The sequence below is a fragment of the Natator depressus genome, chromosome 7, assembly GCF_965152275.1.
Source record: "Natator depressus isolate rNatDep1 chromosome 7, rNatDep2.hap1, whole genome shotgun sequence".
NCBI lineage: Eukaryota > Metazoa > Chordata > Testudines > Cheloniidae > Natator > Natator depressus.
The window spans coordinates 27,609,950-27,629,239 of record NC_134240.1 but is presented as its reverse complement, the minus strand read 5'-3'; the positions used below and the strand labels follow the sequence as shown (position 1 = coordinate 27,629,239).

General features: G+C 41.8%; 1 protein-coding gene across 1 annotated transcript in view; it reads left to right on the top strand.

The window, feature by feature from the left end:
• CACNA2D3 (calcium voltage-gated channel auxiliary subunit alpha2delta 3) overlaps positions 1 to 19,290 on the top strand; it is an 869,947-nt gene that overhangs the window by 33,445 nt on the left and 817,212 nt on the right. The window contains exon 2 of the mRNA XM_074957772.1: positions 7,938 to 8,210. Coding sequence (XP_074813873.1) covers positions 8,188 to 8,210 — 23 coding nt within the window. The 5' untranslated portion in view covers positions 7,938 to 8,187. The remainder of the gene's footprint in view (positions 1 to 7,937; positions 8,211 to 19,290) is intronic.

Below are 19,290 nucleotides of genomic sequence, written 5' to 3'. Positions count from 1 at the left end.
CCATTAAAAGTCGAGTCAGTGGTACAGTGGGGCTAAGGCAGGCCCCCTGCCTGCCTTGGCTCCGCTCAGCTCCCAGAACCAGCAGCATGTCCCCCCTCTGCATGCTGCCTCCGCCCCAAGCACTGGCTCTGCAGCTCCCATTGGCCGGGAACCACAGCCAGTGGGAGCTGCAGGTGCGGCGCCTGTGGACAGGGCAGCACACAGAGCCACCTGGCCATGCCTGCATGTAGCAGCTGGAGGGGGGATATGCAGCTGCTTCTGGGAGCTGCCTGAGGTAAGCACCCCGACCCCCTCCCCAACCCCTTGCCCCAGCCTTGATCCCCCTCCTGCCCTCCAAACCCCTCGGTCCCAGCCCAAAGCACTCTCCTGCACCCCAAACCCCTCATCCCCAGCCCCACCCCAGAGCTCACACCCCCAGCCAGAGTCCTCACCTCCTTCCCACGCCCCAACCACTACCACAGTCCTGAACCCTTTGGTCCCAGCCCAGAGCACCCTCCTATACCCCAAATTCCTCATCCCCCAGCCCCACCCCAGAGTCTGCACCTCCAGCTGGAGCCCTCATCCCCCTCCTACACCCCAGTCCCCTGAGCCAGCCTAGTGAAAATGAGTGAGTGAGGGTGGGGAGAGCAAGCAACAGAGGGGGGCAATGGAGTGAGCAGGGGACAGGGCCTCAGAGGAGGGGCAGGGCAAGGATGTTGGGTTTTGCGCAAGTAGAAAATTGGCAACCCTAATGTAGACAAGCCCTCAAATGCAGTTTCTTGTGTGTGCCTTCCAGATGGATTTCATAGATTTTTTTGCATTGCAGTCTGAGCTATATTTGAGACATTTATTTCCTATTGTATGTGTTGGAAATTTCAGCTTGTTGTGCCCTTCAGTTTACTATACGACAAATTGTAAAGTTCAGTCCTTCAGCTCTTTCTTTGACCCAATATCCATAAACTTCAAGAAACTGTTGTCTGTATTGAGGTGAAATCTCTGTGTAGAAGTGGTTCCTGTTTGAATGGCATTGCTTTGCTAGTTTAAAAATAAACTCCTGGGCATTTTGAGTCAGCAGGATACCAAACTTGAAAATGTTATCTAAGATTTGAGACCATGAATGTAATGGCTAAGCCTTTCAATTTAGCTAAAAACAAATCAATGTAAGTGGCAATATGCAGGGGTTAAAGTTCCTTTTTAATAAGTTTTTCAGATCCCTGGTGTACACAGTATTTCCTGGCAGAAATGGCATACCACTCTCCTACAAATACCTCGACAGTTTCCTAATCTCCAAACTTTAAAAAAAATTTTTTTTTTCGTCTGTGTCCCAATTGGTAGGTGCTCAACTTTAGACCGTGGGCGTGACTTAGAAATGCTGAACATCCATGGCTCCTGCTGAAGTTAATGAGAACTGCATGTGCTTAGCATCTCTATCAGGCCCCAAACCAAGAGGCACTGAAAATCAGTTACCACTTTTGAAAACTCTGGTCAAAGTGTATAAGTCTCCATGAGCAATCTGTTAGTAGATTCGGGTAATCATACAGCAACTGGCTTTTCTCAGAGGCATTTCTAAACGGGGTAAGGAAATCTGCTTTCATGTTCAGTGAGGACCTGGAAGTACCCCACAGATCCTCTAATTCTGTGCAAGCCTTGCTGAATTTTTATTTGTGATGAAAATGATCCTGCTGTGCTGCTCGCTCCTTTGAACCCTCAAAGTTGTTGTTATGAAGAGACAGCAGAGAGAGAGATTCTGTCTGTGTCCACAATTGTGCAGGCAGATCACTTCCCTTGCTACTCTCCTTCCTGTTCCACTGGCCTACACCTTGTGTGCTCAGTGAATCTCTGTTCAGCAAGTAGAACTTAGAGGACAGTCACATGAACAGTTAGCATAATGCACCTACAATTTTAACTGATGCATTGCCTGCATATCCATACCTAAAAGTCATTTTGCCTGGGACTGTCATGAGATTTTTAAAGTTAGCTCTGAGTGCTGACAGTCCCGGTCCATGTACTTGGTAGTTGGCCCAGCTTTTTTTTTTTTTAAGGTCCATGATATCCTGCCAATAGGGGCAAATAGCTAGCTGGCCAACAATTTTTCTTACTCTTGCTGGCTCAGCTGTTACTCTGGGCTCTCCTGGTAAGTGAGTATCCAGAGTGGAGCAGAACCAGGGGAAACACATCAGACCCCTTACCCTACAGGCAGTACATCCTGCACTTTGTTCACATCTTCTTCCTGGCAATATCATGAGTTAGCATCAATATTATCACCCACATAGCTGCCAAATCTTATGCAATTTGGTGCACACTTCCCCATACTACAAGCTATTTTATGGGGACAATCTCTCTCAAGATGTAATATTTTCTATACCAAATACATGAATCAGGTTTCAGAGTAGCAGCTGTGTTAGTCTGTATCCGCAAAAAAAAAAAAAAAAGGAGTACTTGTGGCACATTAGAGACTAACACCTTTATTTGAGCATAAGCTTTCGTGAGCTACAGCTCACTTCATCAGATGCATGCAGTGGAAGTGAGCTGCAGCTCATGAAAGCTTATGCTCAGAGAAATGTGTTAGTCTCTAAGGTGCCACAAGTACTCCTTTTCTTTTTGCAAATACATGAATGTTACACAAGAAACAGACACCCAACCTGTCTATCTTAATGCTGCCCTGAGGCTGATCAGGGGGAATGAGGGTGACCCACTGATCCCAGGTCCTTGAGAATATATATATAGAGAGAATCCCTACTCTCTACTCCATGGGGACAGGAAGAGGGAGAAAACTCAGACTCAAATCAAGGGAGATTGGGCTTGCTGTCTTCCCCTAAAGATGCCAAAGTTGGGGAAACAGGCATACTGGATACCATCTGCTTTATGACAGTATCCGGTCACTTTTGTCTTCATCCCAAAGAAGCTGTTGCAGATATAGTGGGAATCTTTTGGGGTTGGTGGCATTGCGTGGAGGAGAAGATCGTGAGCTTCAGGGCATGGTGGTCTCCATAGGTTTGCCTAAGCATTTTTCTGCTGCATAGCTATCCGAATCCCAAACCTTATAAGACTTCAATAATCAAACTGAAAAAAAGTAAAGCTCACCAGAGCGAAAACAGAGCCCTTCTGTGGAGAGAAAACACTAGGACCCAGACCCCAGCTCTTGTGGAAAACTGCGTCTAGGAAAAAATTGACTTCTTGGTGACTTGCAATGGACTGAAAACATGTTGGTAATGGAATATCTTTAGGCTCTAGTTTCCAAGAGAGTATTATGAAGAGATCAGTAAGAAAAAGACTTCTGTAAATTCTGACTAATTCCTTGACCTTGTCTTTTTGACTTGATGCTCATTCTCTATTCATCAGAGTGATACTTGTAACACAGACTCTTGGGGAATGTTTTGTTTCTTAAAAACTAACACTTTGGGACAGCAGTCAGCTTGGTTGAAGACATCCACTATAATATTACTAAGGTCACTGCAGCTCGACAAAGGATTTGTGGGAGTCTCCTGGCTGATGTTCTAATGCTAACTCATTACTGATGTATTTGTTTCACTCATTGCACAAACACTAACAACCTCATCAACACCACCTTACATTAAAGAAAGTGTTCTTTGCCTCGGAGAGTTTTTAAAAATAATCATTAATACTCCGCCACTGTAATACTTAATTTTTCTTGGTGTAAACATTACCATTGCATCCAATTAAGTGTGACACTAATAAGCCAAAATCTGAACTTTACAGATTGAAGTGACTTGTAGTGCTTCAGTTCTTGTTTCTATGCATTGCTTTTTGTCATCTCCTTAAACACAAGGAATTGCTGCCAGCTATATTCCGATTAAGGTGAAAGAAACTTATATCCAGAATAGGGCAGTCATAATGTTTGAGATGAATAAAAACCAAAGTAAGTCATACTCTGAAAAGTGACTTAAAATATACCAAAAATCCATCATTACGTGGGATTCCATGTTTGCATATCAATAAATTCCTCTCAGTGGGTTCTCTCCATAGCGAATGTAAAGCTCTTCTTCTTGCCAGCATTGCAGATTTATACCTACAGTCTGAGAGTCAAGATGCATAGTTTCACGGATTTTCTAGTTTGTGTCCTATCACCCCAAATCAAAATTCTGTGGCTGATGCTGTGTGAGTGCTCTACACAGTAGATCATTTGCCAGGACAGGATGCTCACACATGCAGCGTTGTACATCAATTTTTCTAGGACCAGTACAAGGTGGTGTGCATTGCCAATGACTTTCTTTGTGCCATGCTTTATGTCAGCTCTTAACAGGGCATGCGAAGTAAAATAATTTTTGCCATCTTTAATTCTTTGAGGTGGACTGTAGGTACCTAAATACTTTAGCAATGGCTGTGAGCAACACTGCACTCCTTGCTGTGATACAAATTTCGTGTAAACCTTTGAAAAATAGAGCTGCTCCAGGGCTTCACGGACAAATTATAAGTAGCTTCAAGAGTGGGAAATGAAAGCAGGATGATCAGAGTGGCCATACTGAATCCCACAATGGGTAAGGATTGCTTCCTAACTTGCAATCAGTTAGAGTTAGTGAGGGCCGGGGAGGAAGAGGACTATTTTGTGCCTAAAATAAGTGAAGTATATTTTTCAATATATCTGATCAAACTGAAGCTGTATACCAATAGGCAACTAGTATCAGCCAGATAGCCTCTTTATGCAAATTTTGCACACCTGCAAACAAACTTGGTAGAGAACTGTGTCATTTTAGGCACCAAAGATGATAAAGCCAGTGCTGTATCTTCAATAAATCCCTAGCTAATACGACACATGAAACATCTGTGCACCAATGGAGTAAACTAGGTATGGACCCAAGTGAAGTGTGAAGTTTTGGAATAGCCTTCCGAGGGAAGCAGTGGAGGCAAAAGATCTATCTTGCTTTAAGATTAAACTCGATAAGTTTATGGAGGAGATGGTATGATGGGATAACATGGTTTTGGTAATTAAATATTCATGGTAAATAGGCCCAATGGCCTGTGATGGGTTATTAGATGGGGTAAGATCCGAGTTACCCGGGAAAGAATTTTCTGTAGTATCTGGCTGATGAATCTTGCCCATATGCTCAGGGTTTAGCTGATCGCCATATTTGGGGTCGGGAAGGAATTTTCCTCCAGGGCAGATTGGAAGGCCCTGGAGGTTTTTCGCCTTCCTCTGTAGCATGGGGCACGGTTACTTGCTGGAGGATTCTCTCCTCCTTGAAGTCTTTAAACTACGATTTGAGGACTTCAATAGCACAGATATAGGTGTGAGGTTTTTTTGTAGGAGTGGTGGGTGAAATTCTGTGGCCTGCGTTGTGCAGGAGGTCAGACTAGATGATCATAATGGTCCCTTCTGACCTAAATATCTATGAATCTATGAATCTATATTAGGAAATCAAGTGTACCTTCTGATGGCTGATAAGTATTCTGATTATTGAGAAATAAATCCCTCTCATGCAACAGCAGCAGCCTCTGTCATTGAATGTTGCAAAATTTGGTTTGACCTGCGTGGAAATCCAGCAACTGTGATTACATATAATAGACCTCAGTTTTGCCTGTTGGGAATTTTGAAGTTTGCATCAGCAGAATTTGAATGTCACGTCCTCTCAAATTCACAGCTAGCCTATGGGCAGAAACAGTTATCAAGATCGTCAGCATAAGAACTGCCATACTGAGTCAGACCAAAGCTCCATCTAGCCCAGTATCCTGTCTTCCGAGAGTAGAGTCAAGAAATTGCTAACAAGGCATACCAGGATAATTAGACCAATGTACAGTAATGTTGGACTAGAGAACTACACCAACAGAAGGCTTGGGCAGTAGCCCTGTACAGTGCTTCATGTCCTGTCACACATGGACTCTCTCGTCAGCAAATAAACTTTTGAAGCCAGAAGTAGTGGCAAAGATGTCAGAACAAATCAAACAGCAGTGACCGCAAGCCAAATAGCACTAGAAAAGAGGTATTAAAGAAGTGCCTGAACTCAGATAGAACAGCCAGTAAATGTACAAACAGCACCTGATGACAGACAGGACAGCAAGAACATATATGCCATGTAGCGCCAAGATTGTACATGATGGTAGTACAAGGACAGCTGTACTGCTGTAAAGGTGGTTTCTTAAGACCAAAGGAACCAAGGAACAATGATGTTGAAGGGAGAACCCAAATTAGTTATATCACAGAACTTCAGGTATAGGTGAAACAGATTTCAGTGGATGCAGGATCAGGCCTCTTATTCTTGGTTTTAACAAGTGAAATACATTCCAAAACCATTTTTTGGGGAAAAAAGTATTTGAAGTGGATACCAGCTACATTTCAGCCTAGGGCAAATTTTTTTATGGTTTGGGTTATACATTCCTGTAAGAGGGGTTTTAATGGAAATGCTGACAGACCTTTTAACTGTGGAAACACAAATATACCATTTAATAAACCTTGATTAAAGAGAGAATTACTTACAAAGTATCCTTTGGCATGGAACATACATATGACACTAGAAATCAGTTTGCTGTGGCCACAAATACACTACCAACAATTTAAAATTTGCTCCTCATATTGAACCAAATCTGAATACATATATAAGTGAATGCTTTGGGTTTTTTGTTATTTTTTATCTCTAGGTAAGAATAAACTTCTGTAAGAATTCAAGTAAAGATAGGTTCAGATCCCTTGCCAAGGAAATCAAAATAGTCCCAAATGCTGATCAAAATAAAGCCAGATGCATTCAAATTTTGTGAATGACTCACTGGCAAGGACACTGAATGAAGGCATTCATTTTAAACATGTGTTCTATCAAAGCAATCCTATCCTACTCCTCCAGTAAATGTGTTCTAAAGGAAGCTATAATATACCTCAACTAATATTTCAACCCTTTTATCTTTTTCGATAGCAGATAGTTTGTATTTTTACTTACAAAGTAGCATTGTCTAACCACAATTCTGCATATTGCTGAGGAAAATTCTGCTGTCCACAGCAGAATTCAAAAAGGCTTATTGAAGTCTAAATTTCTTCTTAGAATTTAAAGGGTGCAAAAAGAGATGTGCTGATAACTTAATCTTAAAACGAAAAAATCAGAATGGGTGATTTCCACTTACAGAAGCATTGCTGGAAATACCACTTAGAGAATCCAAACTGAAATTTAGAATGTTCTTTTAAAAATGAATTTGTGGAATGCATGGTCTGAACTGCTTTCTGATAACTGGATGAATGACTATAGCTCCACCTTTTTGCTTGGCCTTCAGTGACTATATCTGTTACAGGCTTTGAGGAGTGCACCTATATTGCATCAAAGTAATGGTTTGGGTCACATAGGTAGAAAAGTCCTATGAACTTCTAAATACTGTGGAGCAGATGTATTCAGGGAAGTGCTTTTAGTAATAAAGGGAGTGTTAAAACTAATGCCTTACATTTGAAAGCTTTTGAGGAAAGATGACTCAGATTCTCAGTTCTGGCCAAGCTGTATTCTGATTTACCTGCCATCAGACCCAATAGGTTATTTGGCCATACCCCTCTTGTCATACCTGCCCAATCTACTGTGGAGTAGAGTTGCTATAAATTGGTCCTTGATCTCTGCCCAAAAGTGAATATTCATTTTCCAAAAAAACAAAATTCCTGGTTTTGATCTGGGGGAAAATATACTTCTCCCAACGTAAAGAAAATAAAATTAAAAAGTTACAGCCATTTTTTCCCCCAAAGGGACTCCCAAAAATAATGGTTGAAATATAGCGGACACTTGGTATGGACAAAAGGCTATGGTCCCAGTTGAGTAAAGCACTTAAACAAATGCCTAACTTTATGCATGTAAATAATCCTATCCCTATTCAAAGCATTTATGTGTTGATTCAGGAAAGTATCCCTATTCAGGAAGGACACTTAAACACATGCCTAACCTGAATCAGGTGCGTAGAAGGAAGGTAATATGGATGGGGAGTGTTCAGCTGTTGTGACCTGCACTGGATACGCCATGTTTGTCTTTCTTCCACAGGACAGAAGCGACTTTGTCTGTACAAAGTGCAAGCTGGTCTCCATATTGGAAGAGAAGGTTCAAGGTCTGTAGCAACAGGTATCGACCCTGTGTTGCATAAAAGAAACTGAAGATTTCCTGGACGGACGTCAGGATATGCTTCTACAGACACAACGTTCTGAAGATTCAGAGCAGGCTGCACTGCGAGGACAGGAGGACAGTGAAGAAATTTGGCAGCATGTGACCTCCAGAAGAAGAAAGGGGAGCGTCCATGTACCAGCAACGCAGATACAGGTAAATAACTGTTTTCATGTTTTCTCCACACGTACTAATGCGGAGAGTGGACTAGATGATACATCTGAGGGAAGGGAACAGAAGGAGACTTCGCCCATTGGAAGGCATGAGATGCACTGTCCTAGGGTTGGGGGTTCCACGACTACCGCTCCCAAGAGAAGGAGGCGGGTGGTGGTGGTCGGGGTCTCTCTCCTTAGGGGGACTGAGTCATCTATCTGCCGTCCTGACCGGGAAAACCGAGAAGTCTGCTGCTTGCCAGGAGCTAGGATTCACAATGTGACGGAGAGACTGCCGAGACGCATCAAGCCCTCGGATCACTACCCCTTCCTGCTTCTCCACGTGGGCACCAATGATACTGCCAAGAATAACCTTGAGCGGATCACTGCAGACTACGTGGCTCTGGGAAGAAGGATAAAGGAGTTTGAGGTGCAAGTGGTCTTCTTGTCCATCCTTCCCGTGGAAGGAAAAGGCCTGGTTAGAAATCGTCGAATCGTGGAAGTCAACAAATGGCTACGCAGGTGGTGTCGGAGAGAAGGCTTTGGATTCTTTGACCATGGGATGGTGTTCCAAGAAGGAGGAGTGCTAGGCAGAGACGGGCTCCACCTAATAAAGAGAGGGAAGAGCATCTTCGCAAGCAGGCTGGCTAACCTAGTGAGGAGGGCTTTAAACTAGGTTCACCGGGGGAAGGAGACCAAAGCCGTGAGTTAAGTGGGCAAGTGGGATACCGGGAGGAAGCACGAGCAGGAACGCACGAGAGGGCAGGGCTCCTGCCTCATACTGAGAAAGAGGGACAATCAGCGAGTTATCTCAAGTGCATATACACAAATGCAAGAAGCCTGGGAAACAAGCAGGGAGAACTGGAAGTCCTGGCACAGTCAAGGAATTATGATGTGATTGGAATAACACAGACTTGGTGGGATAACTCACATGACTGGAGTACTGTCATGGATGGATATAAACTGTTCAGGAAGGACAGGCAGGGCAGAAAAGGCAGGGGAGTTGCATTGTATGTAAGGGAGCAGTATGACTGCTCAGAGCTCAAGTATGAAACTGCAGAAAAACCTAAGAGTCTCTGAATTAAGTTTAGAAGTGTGAACAACAAGGGTGATGTCATGGTGGAAGTCTGCTATAGACCACCAGACCAGGGGGATGAGGTGGATGAGGCTTTCTTCCGGCAACTCACGGAAGTTACTAGATCTCAGGCCCTGGTTCTCATGGGAGACTTCAATCACCCTGATATCTGCTGGGAGAGCAAAACAGCGGTGCACAGACAATCCAGGAAGTTTTTGGAAAGTGTAGGGGACAATTTCCTGGTGCAAGTGCTGGAGGACCCAACTAGAGGCAGAGCTCTTCTTGACCTGCTGCTCACAAACTGGGAAGAATTAGTAGGGGAAGCAAAAGTGGATGGGAACCTGGAAGGCAGTGACCATGAGATGGTCCAGTTCAGGATCCTGACACAGGGAAGAAAGGAGAGCAGCAGAATACGGACCCTGGACTTCAGAAAAGCAGACTTTGACTCCCTCAGGGAACTGATGGGCAGGATCCCCTGGGAGAATAACATGAGGGGGAAAGGAGTCCAGGAGAGTTGGCTGTATTTTAAAGAATCCTTATTGAGGTTACAGGGACAAACCATTCCGATGTGTAGAAAGAATAGTAAATATGGCAGGCAACCAGCTTGCAGGCAACCAGTGAAATCCTTGCTGATCTTAAACACAAAAAGGAAGCTTACAAGAAGTGGAAGATTGGACAAATGACCAGGGAAGAGTATAAAAATATTGCTTGGGCATGCAGGAGTGAAATCAGGAAGGCCAAATCATACCTGGAGTTGCAGCTAGCAAGAGATGTTAAGAGTAACAAGAAGGGTTTCTTCAGGTATGTTAGCAACAAGAAGAAAGTCAAGGAAAGTGTGGCCCCTTACTGAATGTGGGAGGCAACCTAGAGACAGAGGATGTGGAAAAAGCTAATGTACTCAATGCTTTTTTTGCCTCTGTCTTCACGAACAAGGTCAGCTCCCAGACTCCTGCACTGGGCAGCACAGCATGGGGAGGAGGTGACCAGCTCTCTGTGGAGAAAGAAGTGGTTCGGGACTATTTAGAAAAGCTGGACGAGCACAAGTCCATGGGGCCAGATGCGCTGCATCCAAGAGTGCTAAAGGAGTTGGCGGATGTGATTGCTGAGCCATTGGCCATTATCTTTGAAAACTCGTGGCGATCGGGGGAAGTCCCGGACGACTGGAAAAAGGCTAATGTAGTGCCCATCTTTTAAAAAGGGAAGAAGGAGGATCATGGGAACTACAGGCCAGTCAGCCTCACCTCAGTCCCTGGAAAAATCATGGAGCAGGTCCTCAAGGAATCAATTCTGAAGCACTTAGAGGAGAGGAAAGTGATCAGGAACAGTCAGCATGGATTCACCAAGGGAAAGTCATGCCTGACTAATCTAATTGCCTTCTATGACGAGATAACTGGCTCTGTGGATGAGGGGAAAGCAGTGGACGTGTTGTTCCTTGACTTTAGCAAAGCTTTTGACACGGTCTCCCACAGTATTCTTGCCAGCAAGTTAAAGAAGTATGGGCTGGATGAATGGACTATAAGGTAGATAGAAAGTTGGCTAGATTGTCGGGCTCAACGGGTAGTGATCAATGGCTCCATGTCTAGTTGGCAGCCGGTATCAAGTGGAGTGCCCCAAGGGTCGGTCCTCGGGCCGGTTTTGTTCAATATCTTCATTAATGATCTGGAGGATGGTTTGGATTGCACCCTCAGCAAGTTTGCAGATGACACTAAACTGGGAGGAGAGGTTGATACGCTGGAGGGTAGGGATAGGATACAGAAGGCCCTAGACAAATTAGAGGATTGGGCGAAAAGAAATCTGATGAGGTTCAACAAGGACAAGTGCAGAGTCCTGCACTTAGGATGGAAGAATCCCATGCACCGCTACAGACTAGGGACCGAATGGCTAGGCAGCAGTTCTGCGGAAAAGGACCTAGGGGTTACAGTGGACGAGAAGCTGGATATGAGTCAACAGTGTGCCCTTGTTGCCAAGAAGGCCAATGGCATTTTGGGATGTATAAGTAGGGGCATAGCGAGCAGATCGAGGGACGTGATCGTCCCCCTCTATTCGACATTGGTGAGGCCTCATCTGGAGTACTGTGTCCAGTTTTGGGCCCCACACTACAAGAAGAATGTGGAAAAATTGGAAAGAGCCCAGCTTAGGGCAACAAAAATGATTAGGGGACTGGAACACATGACTTATGAGGAGAGGCTGAGGGAACTGGGATTGTTTAGTCTGCAGAAGAGAAGAATGAGGGGGGATTTGATAGCTGCTTTCAACTACCTGAAAGGGGTTCCAAAGAGGATGGATCTAGACTGTTCTCAGTGGTAGCAGATGACAGAACAAGGAATAATGGTCTCAAGTTGCATTGGGGGAGGTTTAGGTTGGATATTAGGAAAAACTTTTTCACTAGGAGGGTGGTGAAAACTGGAATGCGTTACCTAAGGAGGTGGTGGAATCTCCTTCCTTAGAAGTTTTTAAGGTCTGGCTGGGATGATTTAATTGGGGATTGGTCCTGCTTTGAGCAGGGGGTTGGACTAGATGACCTCCTGAGGTCCCTTCCAACCCTAATATTCTATGATTCTATGATTCTAAGTCCATTGATTGAGCTGAACAGTAGTGGTTAAGCTTAGTTATCTGTCATGTTGTCAGAAAGGTTTGGTTGAGCCTGTGCATGGACAGGACTGAGCTAGAGTTAAAAGTTAAACAAAAATGAGCTATATTTAGATAGGGTAGAGAGGGTGGGTTTGGGTTTTTTGGGTTTTTTTTAAATTTTACTATTTTAGTGCTGGTTTTAACATGGTGTGGCTGCATGCACAGACATTAGACTAAACCCTCTTATGATTGAGCAGCAATCACATTTAAACTCCTTACACAATTCTTTTTATAGTGTAGATAAGACCAAAAATAGCAGAAGAAATTTTTGCTGAAATTTAAACCAAACCCACACGTGCGCGCCCCCCCATCCCTCCGCGGCTCTTCATACAGAGACCAAGCATACCATATTTCAGATTAAAGGTGAAAAGCTGAGTGAAAACAGCATGTAATAATGAGAAGTGTTTTGTAACTTTAACTATAGTGTGCTGCCATTCACCTATTGTATTAAATGTGAGTGTTCAGATTTTGAGCAAGTCTTTAAAGTTGTAATAAAAAAGTCCACATGAAAAAAATTAATCTTGGCCAGACGTCTGTCTTGAAAAATATAAAACCATTGAGAAATGTTATAGAAGTCAGTTTTGTGGCTCATGACATCAGGATTTCCATAAATCCCCCTTGAAAGGGTTAGTTTCTGTTTTCAGCCTACAAGAATGTGAAATAATAGCGGTTTTAAAAAATATTTCTCTTTATCCTCTGCAGCCTAAATTCCAAGCTATGAACACATCTTTTTTTCTCTGTTTCTGTCTGCTAGCTAAAATGAATTTTATGATGTGACACTGTAAGCTAGTTTTGCACTTTCATGTATTTGCTCAAAAGGCAGCATACTTTTGATGTTGTTCTACTTATGTCTCATCAAAGGTTTTGTGGCAGCTGCATTTCATGGTTCTCTGCAAAACCACCTGCAAAACATCCGTCGTCTGAAAATGATATTCTTAAGAGTGTCTCGCAGACACTGATTTGCAGGTTGGTGAATGCTGCTAAATTGAAAACGGCCTTATTTGAAAGGAAATGGATGCCGTCAATCCTTTAAGAATATCAAAAGCTACAGTACAAACAGCTCACAAAATATAATGGGTGTCTAGAGAACCAGCTGTAAAGCTGCAGTGCTAGTGTAATCTGCTGAATTTTAGTCATGCACAATAAGATTTTGCATATTTCCTGTAAAATGATTTTATTCTGAATGCCTATTTCAACATTTTACTGGATGTGTGATTACCTGCACTGACTGAAGGAGAGAGGACCTGTATTTCATGGGATTGTGGTAAAATACTCCCCTTAAATCCTTTGTTCCATCAGGCCAACAATGAGAAGAATGGATACATTAGGATTTAAATCTGTCTGGCTTTTACAGACTTGCATAAATGAAAATTTATACACCTGAAACCTTTTGGTGCTTTTGAGTAGAGCTCAGAAAATTCAGGAAGCCCTATATTTTTAAAAGATTGCTCCCATATAGAAAGTAACTTGAATATATTGGACTAGGTCCCTCAGCTGATATAAATCAATATTTGAAATCAATGCATCTATGCCAATTCATAGAGACCTGCGAAATTCCTATTTATAACTTCGTTTCGTTTTTCAGGAATTTCTTGTTTTGTTTTTATGCATTTCCTCCCCCGGGGTTGGTTACCGCCCCTGGTGGGTGGGTGGAGTTGCAGAGAGAGAGAGCCTCCCCTGCACTTGCCCCATGTCAGCAACTCCTGTCCAGTTCCCTGCTCCCAGGATTGTGATCTGGCGCATGGGGTCACAATGCTGTTCAGGTTTGGCGAGGCCACCCCTCTGTGTCATGATGGCGGGGGAGGGGCTGCCAGAGCCAAATTTGAGTGAGTGGCTCTGCGTCCCCATGTGCCAGGTCACAAACCCTGAACTAGGATGCCAGGCTCAGTCCTGCAGGACAGGAGTGGCCGTTCCTGTGGCGTGAGGGTTTTTTTTATTTTATGTTTTAATCTTCGTGTGTTCTATTGTACGGTATTTTGCATTTGCAAAAACTTGCGGCTGTACTAAGTGACTTTAGTGGAGCAGCGCTGAGTTACACCAACTCAGGTTCTAGCCCTACTCCTTCACATTGTCGTGTGCATGACCCATCCATGAAAGGTTGCTTGGGAAATGGTACAATAGTGTACAATTTGTGCTGAGTGCCATCACAAGACCTGTGCACCTCTTCAGTACCTCTGCACAAAGATGAATTTTACTCCATTTGAGGTATTACCTATATTTAGAACGGGAAATAATGTGTTAAACTTTAGCAACCACAGGGCATTATGTGTATTTTATTTAGTTTAATGGCATCCATTGTTAGAAGATTTTGTATGGTGCCATGCCATTGCCAGAGGCTGGGATCACACTCTTGAGTTCTCTTGACAGTTTGCTGGAGATCATTTGAGGTGGAGTTTGGTTCCTGTCCTACAGGTAATGCAGTTCAGTTAAGCTCTTATTAACTATTAAGCTTTTAACTTGCTTCCGGATTCCAAACATACAACTATGATCTCCCTCCTTCTGCAAGGAAGTGATCTGTTGTCAGATCTTAGTCCCAGGATCTTAAGAAGTTTGCTGAAAACAACAATTTGGAGGTATTTCTGTTAGCAATTTACTATTTTAAAAAATCGATCATGAGGTACTTTTCAATTTTGAAAATTTTCAAGGCTGTCTAAGAAACCTAACTGTTGAATGATGACTGTCACTTTATTAAATAGTGGTAAAAGCCAGGTAAAGAGGTAATACTATTTACAGTATTTAAGACCTACCTTTGTGAGTCCTCTGATGTTTCACCTTTGTTTGGGTTGAGGAAGCAAAAGAGAACTATGGAAATACGTCAAGATTAGGAGCAGTCCTATTTCTGATTCTCTCTTGGAGACTGAATTGAAATGATCAGGTCAGGGAAATAAAGCATGTGTAGCTGGTTAGTCCACTTGTCCCTCCCTTACCAAAGACAGCATGTTTTATTTTTAGGACAACCATTTTAACTTCTGACTGAGTGGACCTCCCAAAATGGGAACAATTTGACAGTCGACCGTTCTGTTGTTCAAAGTAGTAGTTTGTGTGAATGGAGTTGTCCAGATAACGATTCCAACCTTTTCAACCTGCTCTTCAAATATCTCCGCAAGGTCTGATGGCGACAATGAACTATGTGTGTTCGGAACGTCCCTTTTGTCCTTAAGCACTCAATTTATTTTTATTTTTATTTGAGCTGTAGGATGACATTTTACTGAAGTGTATAGAGAGGGTCTTCCTTAAATAGCAAGTATTGCAATAATCAGGAAAATAGTTAAGTAAAATGTAGTTTCAAGTTCAATCTTCCTGATGTTCCCTAAAAAGTTACGAGGTTAATTAGGTCCCTAGCAGCGCAAGCTAGGCTCATGACAAAGAAAAAGTAAACTAATATGAGCCTATGTGTTGGTTAGGTAACACTTACCTTATGTGATGGAAGCACAGAACCAGTAACTGCTTTTTCAGCCTGGCCCACTATAAAGAGTAGAATCTGCAAGAATTTCCATTGCTATTGCTGGGTATTGGGATTTGCTAATATTTTCAGTTTATGCACAAGTGTCTGTAAGAATAAGGAAAAAGCCCTATATATTTAAGAAGGGGGGCAGAGGAAATGCAAATGGGAATGACGAGGTTTAGAAACACACTATGACGAGCAAGGCGTTTACAATGGGAAAAAATGTTGCTGTCAAAATGTCTTTGACCAAAACTAACTTCCTGGCAGGAAATGTTCATTTTAGTTGAAATGTGTCACTTTTCACCAAAACTTCAAAAATTTCACTTTGCTGAGGGGAAGAATGCTATTCCCCTCTGTCCTTTTTCTAGTGGTTTGGTAAAAAGTTAAGCAGCCAGTTTTTTCCCAGTGAAACAAAATGACATTTTTCCTGGAAAACCTCAAATGAATTTAGTAATTTTTTGAGAGAAATACTTTTTCAGCCAGCTGTTTAACTTGTACATGCCCATCAATCATTTCCAAAGACACTCACTTTAATTTTAGAGAGACAAGGTAAGTAAGATAAATCTTTTATTGGACCAACTTAATTTTGTGATTAAGATCCTTAATTTATTATAATAATTAGATATGTTTACAAGTAGCCATTATCTACCACCTTCTGTTTTCTCTTAATATTTACTAAGTAACCGATTATCACCTCTGACCTGGCTCTTTTGCATGGTTCAAGTGGTGCAAAGGAGCCAGATTCTGGCTGAAACAGGCCATCTGAGAATTTCCCTCGTGGTGGGGAGCTCTCAGTGGCCTAAAGAAGGCAGAACTGGTTCCTACCCTGGACACTTCCACTGCCGTCACATGAGGGGTAAGGCAGAGCTCTGCTCCACTGATTCTCAATGGTATATTTTCCTACATGTCTCTGTGTTGCCATGCCAAGGCTGGGGTTGCTGACCAGACCTCAGAAGCAGGAGAGCATATAGCACAGGAAAACTTGGGTTGTAATTCTCACCTCATTTTTTGTGAATAGCAGTTGTTCGTTTAGAAACACTTTTAATTGTCAAAAGTCTCTTTTGGAGACATGCAAGTTTAAACATGTTTCTTACTATTGGTATTTTTGGTTTTTTTGGGGGGGGAGTTTATTATTTGTGTATCTGTACAAATCTTTGCACTCTGAAGGCCATCATTTGCAGGACATATTTAAAAAAAGTGTGAAATTTTAAAATAAAAATGCCCCTTCTCTCCTCACCCACCTTTAAACCAAGCCTATGACTTTTGTACCTATTCGATGCTTTTTCTCTTAAAATGCCCCTCCCTCCAGTCCCTCAGGTTATACTATGCACATTTTTCTAGTTAAATCATTTTTTCTCTACCATACTGTAGATATTAAAGAAAGCAGGATAAAAGCAGAAGAGACAATCTAATTCAAAATGCTGCCTTTATCTCAAAATGTAGAACTGTTAAGAGCTGTGAAGATTTTAAAAAATTAAAGTAGAATCATATGTCAAGTTTAAATGTTGTTCAGTTGAATATGGTCTTCTGTCTATTTTTAGAGTAATAAAACATGAGAAATGTAGTGTGGCAAAGAGATTGCTTTGGAGAGGTTTAAATAGTAAGTCTTTAACCAGGGACTCTAGCTTTTTTTAAAGCATTAGTTGTAAAGATTCTCAAACAAGACTTTCTCAATCCCACAACCAGTAAATAGGGAGAAATTAAATTCAGCGGTGCTCTATGCTGACTGAGATAAGTAGCAGTGGCAACACTAATGAAGATTTATACAACTCCTCTTACTAGCAGTTTGAGCTATCTTATATTACCTTGTGTAAATTAGTTCCCAGCTTTTGTTCTACTTAATTTTTTTCCAGTAGGTGTCTCCACACTACATAGCACAGAAAAGAAGACCATTTTTTCAGAAAATGCATGTGGAAGCATATTGAGTGAGGAGGGAATGTGTGAATATTATACACTTCTAAATGCTATTTAGTACTAATTATACATAATATGCTCATCTAATAAAACCTGGCTTCAAGATCTGAGATCTTAGGAAACCTGACTGAGTTATCTCCATTCATTTTCTGGTTGGGTCATGGTGAGCTTAGAATTATTTACATCAAGTCCAGGATGATATATTTATTTTTGAGGGATTCCTACTCCAGTGTTGTGTCAAAGTAGAAGTAGACACACTATGAAGTGACAAACTTGAAAAGTCCCACTGTCTTTTTTTCACCCTCAGTACCTCAACTACAGAGCCCTGATCCAGGAATCCTATAACTTTGCTCCATCAATATTCCTAGAAGAAAATGTAGCTTTCATCTTAGCACACTTCTTCCCATAGAGCACCCAGTACGTGCTTTAAACATATACTGACAGACACAAGAGACAGCAGTCAACGCACAATTGGTCGTGCCTTTAGGGCTGCGTGGGAAACCTTCAATGACTGGATCACAAAACATTATTTTCTCTACATGCCATGAATTGGTATGTGAGAGCATAATTGTTAGTTCTTAGTAAAATCTGCACCTGGGCCCTTTGTATGAGAGAGGCTGTAGTGTCTAATTGTTGTATAGATATATCCATATTGAGCTATGACCTACTGGGCATAACATTTTAGTACAAGCATCAAGTCTGCTTTCTTGCTGTTCCGCTGCTGTGCCTTTCCAGTTCAATTTTTAAAGGTGATGGACATCACACTGTGCATATCTACCTGCAAATGACAAACCTCCCTATTTAATTCTTCATATTTTAAATTACGCCTAACATTTGGAACGGCTGAAATGGCACAGTATTTAAAAATGTTTAAAGCAGATGGGCTTCACTCAGTGTATAGTCTCCCTGAAAACTCTATCGCTTCTCTTTATCATTGCTTCAGATGTACCTTTATATCTTTTTTTTTTATTATTATTAATCTGTCTCACACACTTTTGTGCAGGGCATGAGCAGAAACAAATGGACAGCTGAGTGAATTAACAAGAAAACAAAATCCTGCCATTCATACATTTAGCATTTCCGGAAATATATGTATACATTTGCCTTCAGCAATACAAATACTGTCCTAGGCATTCACACCCTCTTCTCCCAACCCCCAAATTCATTTGGGTTTCTTCTGAGGCAGAGTTTTTGAAAGCCAGCCATAGTTTGAAGAAACATAGCCATGAATACATGGGCAGCACAAAATTTAGCAGTTTTGAAGTATTTCCCCATATTAGCGGCACTATTTTTAAAAAGGTTAGTTATTTATATAACACCTCTTGCTCAAGAACTTCTGGTGACATGATTTTGTAAGACTTATACCTCACAGAGTTGTTACAAATTTCATTCCCACTTTAAAGATGGGTAAAATGAGTCCCAAAGCAATGAAATGATTTGCTCACAGTAAATCAGGGGAGAACCAGGAATAGAAAACCGGAATCCAGACTAAGTGCTAAATGCTGATCCACACTAGCTCCCAGTTGAAGTTTTTTGACATTTAATATACTGAAATTGGAGAGAGAAGTTTGGATTTATTAATTTCCAGAACTTATTCTGATAGGTTAGAAAACATCAATAATATATGACCCTTTCTTGTAGTTAGAGAATCCTCATAACCTGTCCTTTTGTTTCAATTCAATTAGACTAATTTACTGAATATAAATATCCGTATAAAGATGGAGTTCTTTTAGCAAACTCTGCAGGTTCTTAGATGTGCTATTAAATTATACATCTTCTAACAAACATAAGTAAACATTCCATTTAAAAAAATGGACAACCAGTTTTGCGAGGGAATGATTTTTTTGTTCAGCACTGATCGTGTTTTTGGGTCAGTGTAAAACACAGAATACGGAGTCCGTGGCCTTGAGGGGCTCGCAGTCTAAGAGACCGATTTGGGCAACGCACAAGGAACTTTGTGATCAGAAAATGTACCATATTGTAAGAGAGGGTTTTATTTTATTTTTTTCTCCATATACT